Consider the following 23809-nt stretch of genomic DNA (forward strand, 5'->3'; position numbering starts at 1 on the left):
CGTGGGCCATATAGATAACACTGTGTTCAGGCACAGGGGGTTATTTAAGATTTAGCACAATACAATGCTAAATGCAAGACAATAGATAATAAACAGTCACCGTCATGTGATCAAGGAGCTGGAAGACAGTTCCTAGATACAAGGTAATCACAGAGGTAAAAAGTATATTAATATAACTGGTTGGTTATGCAAAATTAGGGACTGGGTAATAAAGGGATTATCTATCTTTTAAAAGAATAAAAATTCTATGGTAGACTGTCCCTTTAATTTATCAGGTCAGTTCTTACATAAATTATGTTTTCTTTCATGTAGTTAGCAAGAGTTCATGAGCTAGTGATGTATGGGATAGCAATACCAAGATGTGGAACTCCACGCAAGAGTCACTAGAGAGGGAGGGATAAAAATAAAAACAGCCATTTCCGCTGAAAAAAATAATCCACAACCCAAAATATAAGTTAATTCTTATAAATGTGAGGAAAAAAACTTAAATCAAAAGCAGAAAAATCAAACTGAAACCACTGCCTGAAGAACTTTTCTACCAAAAACTGCCTCCGAATTAGCAAATACATCATAATGGTAGAATTTAGTAAATGTATGCAAAGAAGACCAAGTAGCAGCTTTGCAAGTCTGATCAACTGAAGCTTCATTCTTAAAAGCCCAGGAAGTGGAAACTGATCTAGTAGAATGAGCTGTAATTCTCTGAGGCGGGGCTTGACCCCGACTCCAAATAGGCTTGATGAATCAAAAGTTTTAACCACGAGGCCAAGGAAACGGCAGAAGCCTTCTGACTTTTCCTGGAACTAGAAAAGATAACAAATAGACTAGAAGTCTTCCTGAAATCTTTAGTAGCTTCAACATAATATTTCAAAGCGCTCACCACATCCAAAAAATGTAAAGATCTTTCCAAAGAATTCTTAGGATTAGGACACAAAGAAGGGACAACAATTTCTCTATTAAAGTTGTTAGAATTTACAACCTTAGGTAGGAATTTAAATGAAGTCCGCAAAACTGCCTTATCCTGATGAAAAATCAGAAAAGGAGATTCACAAGAGAGAGCGATAATTCAGAAACTCTTCTAGCAGCAGAGATGGCCAAAAGAAACAACACTTTCCAAGAAAGTAGTTTAATGTCCAAAGAATGCATAGGCTCAAACGGAGGAGCCTGTAAAGCCTTTAAAACCAAATTAAGACTCCAAGGAGGAGAGATTGATTTAATGACAGGCTTGATACAAATTAAAGCCTGCACAAAACAATGAATATCAGGAAGTTTAGCAATCTTTCTGTGAAATAAAACAGAAAGAGCAGAGATTTGTCCTTTCAAGGAACTTGCAGACAAACCCTTTTCCAAACCATCCTAAAGAAACTGTAAAATTCTAGGAATTCTAAAAGAATGCCAAAAGAATTTATGAGAAGAATACCATGAAATGTAAGTCTTCCAAACTCTATAATAAATCTTTCGAGAAACAGATTTACGAGCCTGCAACATAGTATTAATCACTGAGTCAGAGAAACCTCTATGACAAATTTCCATACCTTCAAATTTAATGATTTGAGATCCTGATGGAAAAAGGGAGCATGAGATAGGTCTGGCCTTAATGGAAGTGGCCAAGGTTGGCAACTGGACATCCGAACAAGATCCGCATACCAAAACCTGTGAGGCCATGCTGGAGCCACCAGCAGCACAAACGATTGCTCCATGATGATTTTGGAGATCACTCTTGGAAGAACTAGAGGCAGGAAAATATAAGCAGGTTGATAACACCAAGGAAGTGTCAATGCATCCACTGCTTCCGCCTGAGGATCCCTGGACCTGGACAGGTACCTGGGAAGTTTTTTTGTTTAGATGAGATGCCATCAGATCTATTTCTGGAAGCCCCCACATCTGAACAATTTGAGAAAACACATCTGGGTGTAGAGACCATTCTCCCGGATGCAAAGTCTGACGACTGAGGTAATCCACTTCCCAATTGTCTATACCTGGGATATGAACCGCAGAAATTAGACGGAAGCTGGATTCCGCCCAAACAAGTATCCAAGATACTTCTTTCATAGCTTGAGGACTGTGAGTCCCACCCTGATGATTGACATATGCCACAGTTGAGATATTGTCTGTCTGAAAACAAATTAACGGTTCTCTCGTCAACAGAGGCCAAGACTGAAGGGCTCTGAAAATCGCACGGAGTTCCAAAATATTGATTGGTAATCTCGCCTCTTGAGATTTCCAAACCCCTTGTGCTGTCAGAGATCCCCAAACAGCTCCCCAACCTGAAAGACTCGCATATGTTGAGTTCACAGTCCAGGTTGGACGAACGAAAGAGGCCCCTAAAATTATACGATGGTGATCTAACCACCAAGTCATAGAAAGTTGAACATTGGGATTTAAGGATATTAATTGTGATATCCTTGTATAATCCCTGCACCATTGGTTCAGCATACAAAGCTGGAGAGGTCTCATATGAAAACTAGCAAAGGGGATCGCGCCCGATGCTGCAGTCATGAGACCTAAAACTTCCATGCACATAGCCACTGAAGGGAATGACTGAGACTGAAGATTCCGACAGGCTGCAACCAATTTCAAACGTCTCTCGTCTGTTAGAGACAAAGTCATGGACACTGAATCTATCTGGAAACCTAAAAAGGTTACCTTTGTCTGAGGAATCAAAGAACTTTTTGGTAAATTGATCCTCCAACCATGTCTTCGAAGATACAACACTAGTTGATTTGTGTGAGATTCTGCAGAACATAAAGACTGAGCGAGTACCAAGATATCGTCCAAATAAGGAAATACAGCATTACCCCTGATTACAGAGAGTAAGGCACCTAGAGCCTTTGAAAAGATTCTTGGAGCTGTCGACTATGCCAAAAGGAAGAGCAACAAATTGGTAATGCTTGTCTAGAAAAAGAGAATCACAGGAACGAATAGTGATCTGGATGAATCGGAATATGAAGATATACATCCTGTAAGTCTATTGTGGACATATAATGCCCTTGCTGAACAAAAGGTAGAATAGTCCTTATAGTCACCATTTTGAAAGTTGGTATTCTTACATATCGATTCAAAATCTTTAGATCCAAAACTGGTCTGAATGAATTTTCTTTCTTTGGGACAATGAATAGATTTGAATAAAATCCCATACCCTGTTCCTGAAACGGAACTGGCATGATTACCCCTGATAACTCCAGGTCTGAAACACACTTCAGGAAAGCCTGAGCCTTTACTGGGTTTGCTGGAATGCGTGAGAGAAAAAATCTTCTCACAGGCGGTCTTACTCTGAATCCTATTCTGTACCCCAGAGAGACAATACTCTGAATCCAATGATTTTGGACCGAATTGATCCAAACATCTTTGAAAATGTTTAATCTGCCTCCTACCAGCTGAGCTGGAATGAGGGCCGCACCTTCATGCGGACTTGGGGGCTGGTTTTGATCTCTTAAATGGCTTGAATTTATTCCAATTTGAATAAGGCTTCCAATTGGAAGCAGATTCCTTGGGGGAAGGATTAGATTTCTGTTCCTTATTTTGTCGAAAGGAACGAAAACGGTTAGACGTTTTAGATTTACCCTTGGGTCTTTTATCCTGAGGCAAAAAAACTCCCTTCCCCCAAGTGATAGTTAAATTATTTAGTTCTCAGTTGGATTCAATAATTTCATTACCTTGGAAAGAAAGAGATAGCAATCTGGACTTAGAAGTCATATCAGCATTCCAAGAGTTGAGCCACAAAGCTCTTCTAGCTAAAATAGCCAAAGACATAGATTTAACATCAATTTTGATAATATCAAAAATGGCATCACAAATGACATTATTAGCATGTTGAATCAACTTAACAATGCTAGACAAATCATGATCTAATACTTGTTGCGCTAAAATTTCCAACCAAAAAGTTGAAGCAGCTGCAACATCAGCCAAAGAAATTGCAGGCCTAAGAAGATGACCTGAATATAAATAAGCTTTCCTTAGATAAGATTCAAGTTTCCTATCTAAAGGATATTTAAAGGAAGTACTACTACTACGTTTAGCAAGAGTAGAGATAGCCCCATCAACTTTGGGGATCTTTTCCCAAAACTCCAATCTAACTGCTGGCAAAGGATACAATTTTTTAAACCTTGAAGAAGGAATAAAAGTACCACCAGGCCTATTCCATTCTTTAGAAATCATATCAGAAAAAGCATCAGGAACTGGAAAAACCTCTGGAATAACCACATGAGGTTTATAAACAGAATTTAAACATTTACTAGTTTTAATATCAAGAGGACTATTTTTTTCCATATCTAATGTAATCAACACTTCTTTTAACAAAGAACGAATATACTCCATTTTAAATAAGAGGATTTGTCAGTGTCAATATCTGAGGCAGGATCTTCTGAATCAGATAGATCCTCGCCAGAGGAGGATAATTCAGTATGTTGCTGGTCATTTGAAATTTCATCAACCTTATGAGAAGTTTTAAAAGACCTTTTACGTTTATTAGAAGGCGGAATGGCAGACAAAGCCTTCTGAATAGAATCAGAAATAAATTCTTTTAAATTTACAGGTATATCTTGTGCATTAGATGTTGAGGGAACAGCAACAGGTAATGAACTACTACTGATGGATACATTCTCTGCATGTAAAAGTTTATCATGACAACCATTACAAACCACAGCTGGAGGTATAACCTCCACAAGTTTACAACAAATGCACTTAGCTTTGGTAGAACTGTTATCATGCCGCAGGGTTCCAACAGTGATTTCTAAGACATGATCAGAATAAGACATCTTGCAAATGTAAGAGAAAACAACAACATATAAAGCAATATTATAAAAATTTCCTTATATGGCAGTTTGAGAAATAGGAAAAAATGCAAACAGCATAGAAAAAAGGCAGGAGACAAATAGAAATGGGGTCTTAAATAATGAAAGTATTTGGTGCCAAATATGACGCACAACAAAGAGAAAAAAAAAATTTTGGTGCCAAAAACGTCCAGAAACGACACACTCGCGTCATAGATGATGTAACCTTGTGAAAGGACTCTGCGTCAACTAAGACGCCGAAAATTACAAATTTGCGTCAACGAACGTAACTTTGCGTCAAAAAAATCTCGCGCCAAGAATGACGCAATAAAGTCTGGCATTTTGCGCTCTCGCGAGCCTAATTCAGCCCGCAAATTTAAAAAGACAGTCAATTAGAAAAAGAGACTATACCCCAGGTAAGAAATACATTTTTCATAAAAAAGCATTTCCCAGATATGAAACGGACAGTCTGCAAAAGGAAATATACTGAAAACCTGAATCATGGCAAATATAAGTACAATACATATATTTAGAACTTTATATAAATACATAAAGTGCCAAACCATAGCTGAGTGTGTCTTAAGTAATGAAAACATACTTACCAGAAGACACCCATCCACATATAGCAGATAGCCAAACCAGTACTGAAACGGTTATCAGTAGAGGTAATGGAATATGAGAGTATATCGTCGATCTGAATAAGGGAGGTAGGAGATGAATCTCTACGACCGATAACAGAGAAACTATGAAATAGATCCCTGTGAGGAAAACCATTGCATTCAATAGGTGATACTCTCTTCACATCCCACTGACATTCACTGTACTCAGAGGAAAACGGGCTTCAAAATGCTGAGAAGCGCATATCAACGTAGAAATCTTAGCACAAACTTACTTCACCACCTCCATAGGAGGCAAAGTTTGTAAAACTGAATTGTGGGTGTGGTGAGGGGTGTATTTATAGGCATTTTTATGTTTGGGAAACTTTGCCCCTCCTGGTAGGATTGTATATCCCATACGTCACTAGCTCATGGATTCTTGCCAATTACATGAAAGAAATGACTAATTGGTTTAACAATATACTGAACTCTAGCCAAAGCTAGAACAAAGCTATGAATATCTGAAAGAATAGCAATCGTCCAAGGGGAAAAACTGAAAGAACATAAATCTGACCCTTTAAAAGAACTGGTGGATAAACCCTTATCCAAACCATATTGCAAAAAAATAATTAATACATGTATTGCATAATTTAGTTTAAAACCTCAGCTTATAAACAAAACACTTAAAGTAATATCCCAATTGCAAAAAAAGCTTTAAAGAAAGGGAAACACCCTTTGTGAAAAGAACTCATAAAAAATGATAAATTCAAAACTTATAAAAGCAGAGATGAGGTAGTACACAGATTACGGTTATTTAAATAGCGTACATAAAAAGGAGGTGCATGCCAAAACGGCATCTTATAAAGTAAAAAAGTGTGCCACGAGTACGCCATCACACGCAGGCCAAAAAACAATGTACGGCAAAAAAAATATGCATTTAAAAATAAACGCATGCGCAAAGTGATTAAGCTTACAAAAATGCATGCGGACAAAAACATTATGCAAAATTATAAATACTAAAAAAATATATAACTGTCCCTAGGTCATATACATATATAATAAATATATATAACAATAACTTAACAGGCTTATAGATTGCTAAATATCAAATTAAAAATATAAGTACTTACCATTAGGCACTCTGTTACTGGAGGAAATCAGTAGAATGCCAAAACCAGTGCTGAAACAGAACAGCAGAAAATCTGGAATAGGAGTATAACGACAAACCAATAGAAGGACGCATAGGACAAGTCCTTGCGACATCAGTGGAAAGATTTGTGACTAAATCCTAATAGGTGAAATAAATGCTATAAACAATTCTTCTAATAAATCCTTTCAACAATCACTGTATTCTGATGGCAAAGGGGCCTCAACTCAGCCTGAGAACCCCCGCACTGAAGAATCAAATGCACATCTTCATTCATCAACCCTCTCCAGCAGAGGCAAAGGCAAAGACAAGATTTAGTTGTCAGTGAAGTGGGAGGGGTTTTCTAGAGTTTCTGAGGTTTGGGAATCTTTGCCCCCCTTCTAGTGGTAGGGAAGAGCAATTCCCAGGAGTAATGGATTGTGGACTCTTACCACCTATATGAAAGAAAAAGGAGAGGTGGAGGAATATGTTTTTATATTAACCAAAGCTGGTGTGAAGTGCCTGTTTTAGCTACGACATGTTCTCCTGAAGCTTAATTATTAACTGCATTCCATTGTTAATTCACCTCTATAATTATGGTTCTGGTGTATATTTCTCCTTCTGATAATGTCTGCCTGGCACAAAAACAATTGGCTGACCAGAATCTAGAGGTTGAATGCAAATATCCAAACTCTGCAATTTTTTAATCAGTAAAATATCTGCTGAATTACCAAAATATAAGCAGTTAAATAAATGCCCCACTTGCAAAGCAAAAATGTTGATCACTGCACTTGCATAATATAGTAGAACTACAGAGGTGCTTTGAGATCCTGAAGAAAGGGCATTGTGAAAGAAGTGACTGATGCTTGCTTGTTCTGGTTTGATCATTGACTATCACTCTAGATAGCAACACAAATAAAGGAAAGATGAAAATCAAATTGAACAACCAAGGAACCTCTAAGGCATCTGTTTGATCCACCAGAGGTTCCTGAGACAAGGCACAGTACTGGGGCAGTTTGTAGCTCAAGTGGCAGGCCATGAGATCTATATCTGGTATGCTTCAATGTCTCACTATCTGCACAAATACTTCCCGACTCAGAAACCATTTCCCTTTTTCTCTGTCGGCAGAGAAACTACATTTAAAGTGAAAGTCAAATCCTAGCATTTGTAAAACACTAGGATTGACCATTGAGACAAATAAAGGGGACTTTCATTTATGAAGTATAACATAGTTCATGCAGAAAGCTCCTTTATTTGTTTCAAGTGTTCGCCGCTCTGAGCTGCTAAGGTAGCCCACAGCAGAACGCTGTTTTGTTTGAGTGGTGACGTTTTCACCTCTTAGCCAATAGCCATGCGTTAAATTTGGTTTGTCTTCCTGTTGTGCCGGATTTCACGCACGCTATTTGCTAAGAGGTGGAAACGTCACCTCTTAGTAAAACAGCGTTCTTCCGTGGGCGGCCTTAACAGCTCAGGCCTCCCATGGAAGAACGCCACATTGGGAGACAACCTTCTCTGATCCTGTAATACTCCATAATGTTTTAAAAGAAAAAGTTGATACTATGGGCTAGATTTATCAAAGGTGAGGCGGACAGGGGCGCATATAAGCTCGCCTGTGGCGGGCGAAATTGCCCTGCAGGTAATTACAATTGCACACGAGCGCAATTTTGCGCTCGCGTGCAATCCCGCCCCCTGCCCGCGCACAGCCAATCATGCGCGGGCAGGAGCTGTCAATCTCCTTGGTCGGACTAGACCACGGAGATTGAATTTCGCAACCTTAGAGGTGGCGGTCTGGTGACCGATGCTTGTTAAATTACGGTGAGCAAGTTCTTGTGAGAACTTGCAGCCGTAGGGCTTTGATAAATCGAGCCCTAAGTAGAGGAAACTTCAAGAGAGGTGGACAAGTGATTATTTTTTTTGGACTTTAATAAAACTGGTACTTGCTTGATATGCAATGGAAGAGTTGTTCTTAAAGGGACAGTCTACCATAGAATTGTTATTGTTTTAAACAATAGATAATCCCTTTAATACCCATTCCACAGTTTGCATAACTAACACAGTTATATTAATATACTTTTTACCTCTGTGATTACCTTGTATCTAGGAACCTTCTTCCAACCCCTGATCACATGACTGTGACTGTTTATTATCTATTGTCTTAAAATTAGCATTGTTTTGTGCTAAATCTTACATAACTTTCTGTGCCTGAACACAGTGTTATCTATATATCCCACGTGTACTTTCTGTCTCTATGTATTGAAAAGAGATTTAAAAAGCATGTGATAAGAGGCAGCCCTCAAAGGCTTAGAAATTAGCATATGAGCCTACCTAGGTTTAGTTTAACCCCTTAATGACCGAGGACGTGCAGGGTACGTCCTCAAAAAAAAAAGGCAGTTAACGCCTGAGGACGTACCCTGCACGTCCTCGGTGTGGAAAGCAGCTGGAAGCGATCCTGCTCGCTTCCAGCTGCTTTCCGGTTATTGCAGTGATGCCTCGATATGGAGGCATCCTGCAATAACCTCACATGGCCATCCGATGCAGAGAGAGCCACTCTGTGGCCCTCTCTGCACCGGACATCGATGGCCGGTTTCGTTGGTGGGTGGGAGTCGGCTTGGGAGGCGGGTGGGCGGCCATCGGTGTGCCGCGTGACATCAAGGGGGGCGGGATCGGGACCGTCGGGGGGCGTGCACGGGCGCACGCGTGCACGGAGGGTGGCGGGTGGGCGCGTGCACGGGGCGGGAGCGGGTGGGAACCGATACACTACGGAAAATGTTTTAATAAAATGGCCTAATCTTGTTTGTGCAAAAGCACAAAAAGTGATCGTGGAGGGGTGGGGGGTTGGTTTTGTGTGGGGGGAAGCTACACTACAGAAACGTTTAACAAATGTAAAAAAAACCCCATTTTTACTTCTAAACTGGGTACTGGCAGACAGCTTAGAACCTGTTAATTATGCAAGTCTACAGTATTTTGTGGTCTTTTAGAGATTGCATGGTAAGCAAGCACTAACTAATACTGTATATAGTTTAACTGTGTTTTTAAAGTTTGAAATTTTGCAAACAGCCCCCACTGGAGAAGAAAACTTGTCCAGTGGCCCCCAGATAATTTGAGTTTGAGGCCCCAGAGTTAGAGGATGCCTCTCAAAAGGACGAGTAGTTCTTCACTTCACTTTCACCTCACTTCTCATCAAGGAGGCAAAAAAATGACTGAGGATCATGGGAAGTGGGAGGGATTTAAAGCTCTGGCATGTTAGGGTATCTTATGTCCTCCAAATGGTCACAAGAGGAATTCCCGCACCTGATTTATGGACTCATCAGCTGATGAAAGAAATATTGACAATACAATACTATCTTTGTTTTAGTAACATAGAAAAAGCACTACCACTGAGATTTAGCTGCTCAACTTTTGTGTGACTTCAGTGCAAGGTTGACTCTGGCAACAACGTAACCACAATGCTAGGCATACATTCGGAAGAAACCGAGATCAATATGACTGATTAGACAAAAATGATGTACAGGTGATACCTTTAATACCCAATAGTGGATTCAATTGCAAAGCTTTCAGGACACTGAAGTTCCATTGACAGGCAGAAATATACTAACACAGTACTTTCCTTTTTCTACATGAATTAAACAGTAATACTCACAACTCATTAGGACAGTTGGTTGGTTTGTCCATCCTATGCCCCTCCTTTAGTAGTTTGAAGAGCTCTTCCATTGGAACACCTGGATAGGGGGAACCTCCAAGTGTGAAGATTTCCCACAGCAGAACACCAAAAGACCATCTGGGGGGGAAAAAAATACAAAATGACATAGTGTCAATTATTGAGACAATGAATGCAACATTTATCAATGAAAGTTTCTCAATGACAAGAAATGATGATATAGGAGTTGTCCCAATCAGCACAAAAAGGTAGCTGGAAAGCCCACTGCAAGTGGCAAATAAGACACTCCCCCCTCCCCCTTCTTTTGCATATGAAAAGACCCTTTACACAAACAGGAGCAAGCTGGAGAGGTAGCTGACAGTATTCTCATAAAACTTTGGGGCTTGGTTAGGAGTTTGAAAAGCAGAGCAATGTTATTTAAAAATAAGCAAAACTATACATTTAAAAAAAAAAAAACAACAACTTTATGGGCTATATAAATAGATCATCTACAAAACAATTATGCAAAGAAAAAATGAGTGTATAATGTCCCTTTAATCAACTTTCTAATTTACTTCTATTATCAAATTTTCTTGCCATCTTTATTTGAAAAAGAAGGCATCTAAGCTAAGGAGCCAGCCAATTTTTGGTTCAAAACGGTGGACAGCACTTGTTTAATGGTGGGTGCATTTAGCCACCAATCAGCAAGCACAACCCAGGTCGTGAACCAAAAATGGGCCGGCTGCTAAACTTAGATTTTTTGCTTTTCAAATAAATATAGCAAGAGAATGAAGAAAAAATGATAATAGGAGTAAATTAGAAAGTTGCTTAAAATTGCATGCTCTATCTGAATCATGAAAGAAAATGTTTTGGTTCAGGGTCCCTTTAACAACATTATGCCAAATTTAGCAATAACCTAGAAGTCTCACAATTTTATTTAAAAAAAAGCCTTTCTGCATATCAATTTGAAAATCGGCGAATTTAAAAGCTACTAAATATGTATGTATATTTGTGGCAAACAGAGGGCTCAACAATGAAAGATCCTGATTTTAATATCTGAAATATTTAACATAAAATATGCTCTGCATGGATTTTAGAGGGAGACTATCAAAGACCATACTTCTCATAGACTCTAATTCAAAAGTATTAGGGACGTTCCATTCCATAAAAAATATATATATAAAAATTAAGAACATCATTATAATCAATAATTAAATGGATTTTTTTTTTTTATTTAACATTTCTTCAAGTAACAATTTAGCAAAGACCACATGGGTATTCCACAATCATTCTTTAACAACCTGACAAAAATGTTAATAAGGGTCAGAAACACATTATGTGTGGAGGAACAAAAATACTGCATATTCCATTATAAAAACAAAACATCAACTTTATGAGCATCAAGGTTTGGGGCTGATTTTACTGTCCCAGGGCCTGGACAGGTCAATGACAGAGGGAGCAAAGAATAATAATAAAAAAAAAACCGGTATGAAGAAATTTATAAGTCGTCAAGGTAGCAGTCAGTCTGTCACTAAAAACTAAGGACAGAGGTTTTTCTCAGTTAACACACACATGCATTTTTGCTCACTGTTGGTTTATCCACTCTCGTCAACAGCACCCATACATATTATACACAATTTTTTAAACAAACAAACAGACCTTTCTTGTGATACCCTATATGGGTACATAAAATAAAGGCATTTAACCCCTTAAGGACCAGTGACATACCCTGTACGCAGCTGGCCTTTCTATGGGGATTGTGTAATAGCGCGGCCTCGCTGCCAGCTATTTCTGGTGAGCAAATGGTAGAGTATAATAGTGCGGTCCCGCTGCTTGTGCCAGGACTCGCACTATTAGTAACAAGAAAACCCTTAACGATTGGCAACGTACATGGTACGTCATGTTCATTAAGGGGTTAATACTGAACAATGGGGCCAAAATTTAAAAACAAAAAACATAATTTATGTAAGAACTTACCTGATAAATTCATTTCTTTCATATTAGCAAGAGTCCATGAGCTAGTGACGTATGGGATATACATTCCTACCAGGAGGGGCAAAGTTTCCCAAACCTCAAAATGCCTATAAATACACCCCTCACCACACCCACAATTCAGTTTAACGAATAGCCAAGAAGTGGGGTGATAAAAAAGTGCAGAAAGCATATAAAATAAGGAATTGGAATAATTGTGCTTTATACAAAAATCATAACCACCACAAAAAAAGGGCGGGCCTCATGGACTCTTGCTAATATGAAAGAAATGAATTTATCAGGTAAGTTCTTACATAAATTATGTTTTCTTTCATGTAATTAGCAAGAGTCCATGAGCTAGTGACGTATGGGATAATGATTACCCAAGATGTGGATCTTTCCACACAAGAGTCACTAGAGAGGGAGGGATAAAATAAAGACAGCCAATTCCTGCTGAAAATAATCCACACCCAAAATAAAGTTTAATGAAAAACATAAGCAGAAGATTCAAACTGAAACCGCTGCCTGAAGTACTTTTCTACCAAAAACTGCTTCAGAAGAAGAAAATACATCAAAATGGTAGAATTTAGTAAAAGTATGCAAAGAGGACCAAGTTGCTGCTTTGCAAATCTGATCAATCGAAGCTTCATTCCTAAACGCCCAGGAAGTAGAAACTGACCTAGTAGAATGAGCTGTAATTCTCTGAGGCGGAGTTTTACCCGACTCAACATAGGCAAGATGAATTAAAGATTTCAACCAAGATGCCAAAGAAATGGCAGAAGCTTTCTGGCCTTTTCTAGAACCGGAAAAGATAACAAATAGACTAGAAGTCTTACTGAAAGACTTAGTAGCTTCAACATAATATTTCAAAGCTCTAACAACATCCAAAGAATGCAACGATTTCTCCTTAGAATTCTTAGGATTAGGACATAATGAAGGAACCACAATTTCTCTACTAATGTTGTTGGAATTCACAACTTTAGGTAAAAAATCAAAAGAAGTTCGCAACACCGCCTTATCCTGATGAAAAATCAGAAAAGGAGACTCACAAGAAAGAGCAGATAATTCAGAAACTCTTCTGGCAGAAGAGATGGCCAAAAGGAACAAAACTTTCCAAGAAAGTAATTTAATGTCCAATGAATGCATAGGTTCAAACGGAGGAGCTTGAAGAGCCCCCAGAACCAAATTCAAACTCCAAGGAGGAGAAATTGACTTAATGACAGGTTTTATACGAACCAAAGCTTGTACAAAACAATGAATATCAGGAAGAATAGCAATCTTTCTGTGAAAAAGAACAGAAAGAGCAGAGATTTGACCTTTCAAGGAACTTGCGGACAAACCCTTATCTAAACCATCCTGAAGAAACTGTAAAATTCTCGGTATTCTAAAAGAATGCCAAGAAAAATGATGAGAAAGACACCAAGAAATATAAGTCTTCCAGACTCTATAATATATCTCTCTAGATACAGATTTACGCGCCTGTAACATAGTATTAATCACAGAGTCAGAGAAACCTCTTTGACCAAGAATCAAGCGTTCAATCTCCATACCTTTAAATTTAAGGATTTCAGATCCTGATGGAAAAAAGGACCTTGCGACAGAAGGTCTGGTCTTAACGGAAGAGTCCACGGTTGGCAAGAGGCCATCCGGACCAGATCCGCATACCAAAACCTGTGAGGCCATGCCGGAGCTACCAGCAGAACAAACGAGCATTCCTTCAGAATCTTGGAGATTACTCTTGGAAGAAGAACTAGAGGCGGAAAGATATAGGCAGGATGATACTTCCAAGGAAGTGATAATGCATCCACTGCCTCCGCCTGAGGATCCCGGGATCTGGACAGATACCTGGGAAGTTTCTTGTTTAGATGAGACGCCATCAGATCTATTTCTGGAAGTTCCCACATTTGAACAATCTGAAGAAATACCTCTGGGTGAAGAGACCATTCGCCCGGATGCAACGTTTGGCGACTGAGATAATCTGCTTCCCAATTGTCTATACCTGGGATATGAACCGCAGAGATTAGACAGGAGCTGGATTCCGCCCAAACCAGAATTCGAGATACTTCTTTCATAGCCAGAGGACTGTGAGTCCCTCCTTGATGATTGATGTATGCCACAGTTGTGACATTGTCTGTCTGAAAACAAATGAACGATTCTCTCTTCAGAAGAGGCCAAAACTGAAGAGCTCTGAAAATTGCACGGAGTTCCAAAATATTGATCAGTAATCTCACCTCCTGAGATTCCCAAACTCCTTGTGCCGTCAGAGATCCCCACACAGCTCCCCAACCCATGAGACTTGCATCTGTTGAAATTACAGTCCAGGTCGGAAGCACAAAAGAAGCCCCCTGAATTAAACGATGGTGATCTGTCCACCACGTTAGAGTTTTTAAAGATATTATTTGAGATATCTTTGTGTAATCCTTGCACCATTGATTCAGCATACAGAGCTGAAGAGGTCGCATGTGAAAACGAGCAAAGGGGATCGCGTCCGATGCAGCAGTCATAAGACCTAGAATTTCCATGCATAAGGCTACCGAAGGGAATGATTGTGACTGAAGGTCATGGACACTGAATCTATCTGGAAACCCAGAAAGGTCACCCTTGTCTGAGGAATCAATGAACTTTTTGGTAAATTGATCCTCCAACCATGATCTTGAAGAAACAACACAAGTCGATTCGTATGAGATTCTGCTAAATGTAAAGACTGAGCAAGTACCAAGATATCGTCCAAATAAGGAAATACCACAATACCCTGTTCTCTGATTACAGACAGAAGGGCACCGAGAACCTTTGTAAAAATTCTTGGAGCTGTAGCTAGGCCAAACGGCAGAGCCACAAACTGGTAATGCTTGTCCAGGAAAGAGAATCTCAGGAACTGATAATGATCTGGATGAATCGGAATATGCAGATATGCATCCTGTAAATCTATTGTGGACATATAATTTCTTTGAAAAAACGTAACCTGCCCCCTACCAGCTGAGCTGGAATGAGGGCCGCACCTTCATGTGGACTTAGAAGCAGGCTTTGCCTTTCTAGCAGGCTTGGATTTATTCCAGACTGGAGATGGTTTCCAAACTGAAACTGCTCCTGAGGATGAAGGATCAGGCTTTTGTTCTTTGTTGAAACGAAAGGAACGAAAACGATTATTAGCCCTGTTTTTACCTTTAGATTTTTTATCCTGTGGTAAAAAAGTTCCTTTCCCACCAGTAACAGTTGAGATAATAGAATCCAACTGAGAACCAAATAATTTGTTACCCTGGAAAGAAATGGAAAGTAGAGTTGATTTAGAAGCCATATCAGCATTCCAAGTCTTAAGCCATAAAGCTCTTCTAGCTAAAATAGCTAGAGACATAAACCTGACATCAACTCTGATAATATCAAAAATGGCATCACAGATAAAATTATTAGCATGCTGAAGAAGAATAATAATATCATGAGAATCATGATGTGTTACTTGTTGCGCTAAAGTTTCCAACCAAAAAGTTGAAGCTGCAGCAACATCAGCCAAAGATATAGCAGGTCTAAGAAGATTACCTGAACACAGATAAGCTTTTCTTAGAAAGGATTCAATTTTCCTATCTAAAGGATCCTTAAACGAAGTACCATCTGACGTAGGAATAGTAGTACGTTTAGCAAGGGTAGAAATAGCCCCATCAACTTTAGGGATTTTGTCCCAAAATTCTAATCTGTCAGACGGCACAGGATATAATTGCTTAAAACGTTTAGAAGGAGTAAATGAATTACCCAATTTATCCCATTCTTTGGAAAATACTGCAGAAATAGCATTAGGAACAGGAAAAACTTCTGGAATAACCACAGGAGCTTTAAATACCTTATCCAAACGTTTAGAATTAGTATCAAGAGGACCAGAATCCTCTATTTCTAAAGCAATTAGTACTTCTTTAAGTAAAGAACGAATAAATTCCATTTTAAATAAATATGAAGATTTATCAGCATCAACCTCTGAGACAGAATCCTCTGAACCAGAAGAGTCATCAGAATCAGAATGATGATGTTCATTTAAAAATTCATATGTAGGGAGAGAAGTTTTAAAAGATTTTTTACGTTTACTAGAAGGAGAAATAACAGACATAGCCTTCTTTATGGATTCAGAAACAAAATCTCTTATGTTATCAGGAACATTCTGCACCTTAGATGTTGAAGGAACTGCAACAGGCAATGGTACTTTACTAAAGGAAATATTATCTGCATTAACAAGTTTGTCATGACAATCAATACAAACAACAGCCGGAGGAATAGCTACCAAAAATTTACAGCAGATACACTTAGCTTTGGTAGATCCAGCACTAGACAGCGATTTTCCTGTAGTATCTTCTGACTCAGATGCAACGTGAGACATCTTGCAATATGTAAGAGAAAAAACAACATATAAAGCAAAATTGATCAAATTCCTTAAATGACAGTTTCAGGAATGGGAAAGAATGCCAAGAACAAGCTTCTAGCAACCAGAAGCAATAAAAAAAAAAAAGAGACTTAAATAATGTGGAGATAAAAGCGACGCCCATATTTTTTAGCGCCAAATCAGACGCCCACATTATTTGGCGCCTAAAGGCTTTTGGCGCCAAAATGACGCCACATCCGGAACGCCGACATCTTTGGCGCAAAATAACGTCAAAAAAATGACGCAACTTCCGGCGACACGTATGACGCCGGAAACGGAAAATAATTTTTGCGCCAAAAAGTCCGCGCCAAGAATGACGCAATAAAATGAAGCATTTTCAGCCCCCGCGAGCCTAACAGCCCACAGGGAAAAAAGTGTCAAATTTTTGAAGGTAAGAAAAAAATGATTAATTCAAATGCATTATCCCAAATATGAAACTGACTGTCTGAAAAATAAGGAAAGTTGAACATTCTGAGTCAAGGCAAATAAATGTTTGAATACATATATTTAGAACTTTATAAACAAAGTGCCCAACCATAGCTTAGAGTGTCACAGAAAATAAGATTTACTTACCCCAGGACACTCATCTACATGTTTGTAGAAAGCCAAACCAGTACTGAAACGAGAATCAGCAGAGGTAATGGTATATATAAGAGTATATCGTCGATCTGAAAAGGGAGGTAAGAGATGAATCTCTACGACCGATAACAGAGAACCTATGAAATAGACCCCGTAGAAGGAGATCACTGAATTCAAATAGGCAATACTCTCTTCACATCCCTCTGACATTCACTGCACGCTGAGAGGAAAACCGGGCTCCAACTTACTGCGGAGCGCATATCAACGTAGAATCTAACACAAACTTACTTCACCACCTCCATCGGAGGCAAAGTTTGTAAAACTGAATTGTGGGTGTGGTGAGGGGTGTATTTATAGGCATTTTGAGGTTTGGGAAACTTTGCCCTTCCTGGTAGGAATGTATATCCCATACGTCACTAGCTCATGGACTCTTGCTAATTACATGAAAGAAACACTGTTTGCAGTTGTCTTTATAACTATCTGAACAAAACTAATGTAGCTCAAATTTTTTATTTTCATTATGTTGTCCTGATTTTAGGAATACCCCACATGTCTGGCTATGAATTACTTGGAAACCTAATGTAGGTCAAATATTATAAAGATGGAATTATTGCGATCAAATAATTTTTTCTTTCACAAGGTTTCTCACTGAAATTATTTACAAACAGCTTGTGCAATTATGGCACAAATGGTTGTAAATGCTTTTCTGGGATCCCCTTTGTTCAGAAATAGCAGACATATATGACTTTGGTGTTGCTTTTTGGCAATTAGAAGGCCGCTAAATGCCGCTGTGCACCACACTTGTATTATGCCCAGCAGTGAATGTGGTTAATTAGGGATATTGCAGGGTTAATTTTAGCTTTAGTGTAGAGATCAGCCTCCCACCTGACACATCCCACCCCCTGATGTCTCCAAAACAGCTCTCTTCCCTCCCCACCCCACAATTGTCCCCACCATCTTAAGTACTGGAAGAAAAACAAAACAAAAAAACATTCTGCTGTGTAGGATCCCCCCTTCCCCCCCAACCTCCCTAATCCCCCCCCAAACAGTTCTTTAACCCTCCCCCCTCTACCTTATTGTGCGCCATCTTGGGTACTGGCAGCTGCCAGTTTGCCATAAAATATTTTGTTTAAAATATTTTTCTGTAGTTTAGTTGCCCCGCCTCGATAACCAACCCCCACCCCCTCCCAGATCCCTTAAATAAAAATTACCCCCCTCCTCTCTCCCACATTATCCTAAGCAAAATCAAATTGTGCCATAGTGTAGCATTCCCCCCACTCCCGTGTGCGCTCCCGGCACCCTGCGCATGATCCCACCCCCTCTATGGCTATGTACGTCGTTAGTGAAAACACAAACGACGTACAGGGTACGTCCTTGGCCGTTAACGACCGTTTTTTGTAAGACGTACCCTGTACGACGTTAATCGTTAAGGGGTTAAAGGGACACTGAACCCAAATTTTTTCTTTCGTGATTCAGATAGAGCATGCAACTTTCTAATTTACTCCAATTATCAATTTCTTTGTTCTCTTGCTATCTTTGTTTGAAAAAGACGGTATCTAAGCTAAGGAGCCAGTCATTGTTTGGTTCAGTACACTGGGCAGCACTTGTTTATTGGTGGGTGAATTTATCCACCAATCAAGCAAGAACAACCCAGTTTCTTCACCAAAAATGGGCCGGCATCTAATACCATACATTCTTGGTTTTCAAATAAAGATACCAAGAGAATGAAGAAAATTTGATAATAGGAGTAAATTAGAAAGTTACTTAAAAACATAATTTATGTAAGAACTTACCTGATAAATTCATTTCTTTCATATTAGCAAGAGTCCATGAGCTAGTGACGTATGGGATATACATTCCTACCAGGAGGGGCAAAGTTTCCCAAACCTCAAAATGCCTATAAATACACCCCTCACCACACCCACAAATCAGTTTAACGAATAGCCAAGAAGTGGGGTGATAAGAAAAAAGTGCGAAAGCATAAAAAATAAGGAATTGGAATAATTGTGCTTTATACAAAAAAATCATAACTACCACAAAAAGGGCGGGCCTCATGGACTCTTGCTAATATGAAAGAAATGAATTTATCAGGTAAGTTCTTACATAAATTATGTTTTCTTTCATGTAATTAGCAAGAGTCCATGAGCTAGTGACGTATGGGATAATGACTACCCAAGATGTGGATCTTTCCATGCAAGAGTCACTAGAGAGGGAGGGATAAAGACAGCCAATTCCGCTGAAAAATAATCCACACCCAAAATAAAGTTTAAATTTTATAATGAAAAAAACTGAAATTATAAGCAGAAGATTCAAATTGAAACAGCTGCCTGAAGTACTTTTCTACCAAAAACAGCTTCAGAAGAAGAAAACACATCAAAATGGTAGAATTTAGTAAAAGTATGCAAAGAAGACCAAGTTGCTGCTTTGCAAATCTGATCAACCGAAGCTTCATTCCTAAACGCCCAGGAAGTAGAAACTGACCTAGTAGAATGAGCTGTAATCCTTTGAGGCAGAGTTTTACCCGACTCGACATAAGCATGATGAATTAAAGATTTCAACCAAGATGCCAAAGAAATGGCAGAGGCCTTCTGACCTTTCCTAGAACCGGAAAAGATAACAAATAGACTAGAAGTCTTTCGGAAATTCTTAGTAGCTTCAACATAATATTTCAAAGCTCTAACAACATCCAAAGAATGTAGTGATTTCTCCTTAGAATTCTTAGGATTAGGACATAATGAAGGAACCACAATTTCTCTACTAATGTTGTTGGAATTCACAACCTTAGGTAAAAATTTAAAAGAAGTTCGCAACACCGCCTTATCCTGGTGAAAAATCAGAAAAGGAGACTCACAAGAAAGAGCAGATAATTCAGAAACTCTTCTGGCAGAAGAAATGGCCAAAAGGAACAAAACTTTCCAAGAAAGTAATTTAATGTCCAATGAATGCATAGGTTCAAACGGAGGAGCTTGAAGAGCCCCCAGAACCAAATTCAAACTCCAAGGAGGAGAAATTGACTTAATGACAGGTTTTATACGAACCAAAGCTTGTACAAAACAATGAATATCAGGAAGATTAGCAATCTTTCTGTGAAAAAGAACAGAAAGAGCAGAGATTTGTCCTTTCAAGGAACTTGCAGACAAACCTTTATCCAAACCATCCTGAAGAAACTGTAAAATTCTCGGAATTCTAAAAGAATCTCAGGAAAAATGATGAGAGACACCAAGAAATATACGTCTTCCAGACTCTATAATATATCTCCCTAGATACAGATTTACGAGCCTGTAACATAGTATTAATCACAGAGTCAGAGAAACCTCTTTGACTAAGAATCAAGCGTTCAATCTCCATACCTTTAAATTTAAGGATTTGAGATCCTGATGGAAAAAAGGACCTTGCGTCAGAAGGTCTGGTCTTAACGGAAGAGTCCACGGTTGGCAAGAGGCCATCCGGACAAGATCCGTATACCAAAACCTGTGAGGCCATGCTGGAGCTACCAGCAGAACAAACAAGCATTCCTTCAGAATCTTGGAGATTACTCTTGGAAGAAGAACTAGAGGTGGAAAGATATAGGCAGGATGATACTTCCAAGGAAGTGACAATGCATCCACTGCTTCCGCTTGAGGATCCCTGGATCTGGACAGATACCTGGGAAGTTTCTTGTTTAGATGAGAGGCCATCAGATCTATTTCTGGAAGTCCCCACATTTGAACAATCTGAAGAAATACCTCTGGGTGAAGAGACCATTCGCCCGGATGCAATGTTTGGCGACTGAGATAATCCGCTTCCCAATTGTCTATACCTGGGATATGAACCGCAGAAACTAGACAGGAGCTGGATTCCGCCCATATCAGAATTCGAGATACTTCTTTCATAGCCAGAGGACTGTGAGTCCCTCCTTGATGATTGATGTATGCCACAGTTGTGACATTGTCTGTCTGAAAACAAATGAACGATTCTCTTAGAAGAGGCCAAGACTGAAGAGCTCTGAAAATTGCACAGAGTTCCAAAATATTGATCGTAATCTCACCTCCGGAGATTCCCAAACCCCTTGTGCTGTCAGAGACCCCCAAACAGCTCCCCAACCTGTCAGACTTGCATCTGTTGAAATTACAGTCCAGGTCGGAAGAACAAAAGAAGCCCCCTGAACTTAACAATGGTGATCTGTCCACCACGTCAGAGAGTGTCGTACAATCGGTTTTAAAGATATTAATTGAGATATCTTTGTGTAATCCCTGCACCACTGGTTCAGCATACAGAGCTGAAGAGGTCGCATGTGAAAACGAGCAAAGGGGATCGTGTCCAATGCAGCAGTCATAAGACCTAGAATTTCCATGCATAAGGCTACCGAAGGGAATGATTGTGACTGAAGGTTTCGACAAGCGGATATCAATTTTAGACGTCTCTGTCTGTCAAAGATAGAGTCATGGACACTGAATCTATCTGGAAACCTAAAAAGGTTACCCTTGTCTGAGGAATCAATGAACTTTTTGGTAAATTGATCCTCCAACCATGATCTTGAAGAAACAACACAAGTCGATTCGTATGAGATTCTGCTAAATGTGAAGACTGAGCAAGTACCAAGATATCGTCCAAATAAGGAAATACCACAATACCCTGTTCTCTGATTACAGACAGAAGGGCACCGAGAACCTTTGTAAAAATTCTTGGAGCTGTTGCTAGGCCAAACGGCAGAGCCACAAACTGGTAATGCTCGTCTAGGAAAGAGAATCTCAGAAACTGATAGTGATCTGGATGAATCGGAATATGCAGATATGCATCCTGTAAATCTATTGTAGACATATGCTGAACAAAAGGCAGGATAGTCCTTACAGTTACCATTTTGAATGTTGGTATCCTTACATAACGATTCAATATTTTTAGATCCAGAACCAAATAATTTATTACCCTGGAAAGAAAGGGAAAGCAGAGTAGACTTAGAAGACATATCAGCATTCCAAGTTTTAAGCCATAAAGCTCTTCTAGCTAAAATAGCTAGAGACATATACCTGACATCAACTCTAATGATATCAAAGATGGCATCACAAATAAAATTATTAGCATGTTGAAGAAGAATAATAATGCTAAGAGAATTATGATCTGTTACTTGTTGCGCCAAAGCTTCTAACCAAAAAGTTGAAGCTGCAGCAACATCCGCTAAAGATATAGCAGGTCTAAGAAAATTACCTGAACACAAGTAAGCCTTTCTTAGAAAGGATTCAATTTTCCTATCTAAAGGATCCTTAAAGGAAGTACCATCTGCCGTAGGAATAGTAGTACGCTTAGCAAGAGTAGAGACAGCCCCATCAACCTTAGGGATTTTGTCCCAAAACTCTAATCTGTCAGATGGCACAGGATATAATTGCTTAAAACGTTTAGAAGGAGTAAATGAATTACCCAAATTATTCCATTCCCTGGAAATTACTTCAGAAATAGCACCAGGAACAGGAAAAACTTCTGGAATAACTACAGGAGATTTAAAAACCTTATCTAAACGTTTAGGACCAGAATCCTTAATTTCTAATGCAATTAGGACTTCTTTAAGTAAAGAACGAATAAATTCCATTTTAAATAAATATGAAGATTTATCAGCATCAACCTCTGAGACAGAATCCTCTGAACCAGAAGAACCATTATCAGAATCAGAATGATGATGTTCATTTAAAAATTCATCTGAAAAATTAGAAGGTTTAAAAGACTTTTTGCGTTTACTAGAAGGAGGAATAACAGACATAGCCTTCTTAATGGATTTAGAAACAAAATCTCTTATGTTATCAGGAACACTCTGAGTATTAGATGTTGATGGAACAGCAACAGGTAATGTAACTTTACTAAAGGAAATATTATCTGCATTAACAAGTTTGTCATGACATTCAATACAAACAACAGCTGGAGGAACAGCTACCAAAAGTTTACAGCAGATACACTTAGCTTTGGTAGCTCCAGCACCAGGCAGCGATTTTCCAGAAGTATCTTCTGACTCAGTTTCAACGTGGGACATCTTGCAATATGTAATAGAAAAAACAACATATAAAGCAAAATTGATCAAATTCCTTAAATGACAGTTTCAGGAATGGGAAAAAATGCCAGTGAACAAGCTTCTAGCAACCAGAAGCAATAAATAATGTGGAGACAATAGTGACGCCCATATTTTTTTTTTTTTTAGCGCCAAAAAAGATGCCCACATTATTTGGCGCCTAAATGCTTTTGGCGCCAAAAATGACGCGACATCCGGAACGCCGACACTTTTGGCGCAAAAGAACGTAAAAAATTACGCAACTTCCGGCGACACGTATGACGCCGGAAACAGAAAAAAATTTTGCGCCAAAAAAGTCAGCGCCAAGAATGACGCAATAAAATGAAGCATTTTCAGCCCCCGCGAGCCTAACAGCCCACAGGGAAAAGTCAAATTTTAAGGTAAGAAAAAAATGATTTATTCAAATGCATTATCCCAAATATGAAATGAATGTTGAACATCCTGAGTCAAGGCAAATAAATGTTTGAATACATATATTTAGAACTTTATAAAAAAGTGCCCAACCATAGCTTAGAGTGTCACAGAAAATAAGACTTACTTACCCCAGGACACTCATCTACATGTTGTAGAAAGCCAAACCAGTACTGAAACGAAAATCAGCAGAGGTAATGGTATATATATAAGAGTATATCGTCGATCTGAAAAGTATATCGTCGATCTACGACCGATAACAGAGAACCTATGAAATAGACCCC

General features: G+C 39.0%; 1 protein-coding gene across 1 annotated transcript in view; it reads right to left on the minus strand.

Moving 5' to 3' along the window:
• Positions 1-23809, minus strand: part of FGFR1 (fibroblast growth factor receptor 1) — a gene marked incomplete in the record, with an annotated part of 409849 nt that overhangs the window by 12201 nt on the left and 373839 nt on the right. The window contains 1 exon segment of the mRNA XM_053718078.1: positions 10132-10269. Within this exon segment, the coding sequence (XP_053574053.1) occupies positions 10132-10269 (138 nt within the window).

The sequence above is a fragment of the Bombina bombina genome, chromosome 6 (assembly GCF_027579735.1).
Source record: "Bombina bombina isolate aBomBom1 chromosome 6, aBomBom1.pri, whole genome shotgun sequence".
NCBI lineage: Eukaryota > Metazoa > Chordata > Amphibia > Anura > Bombinatoridae > Bombina > Bombina bombina.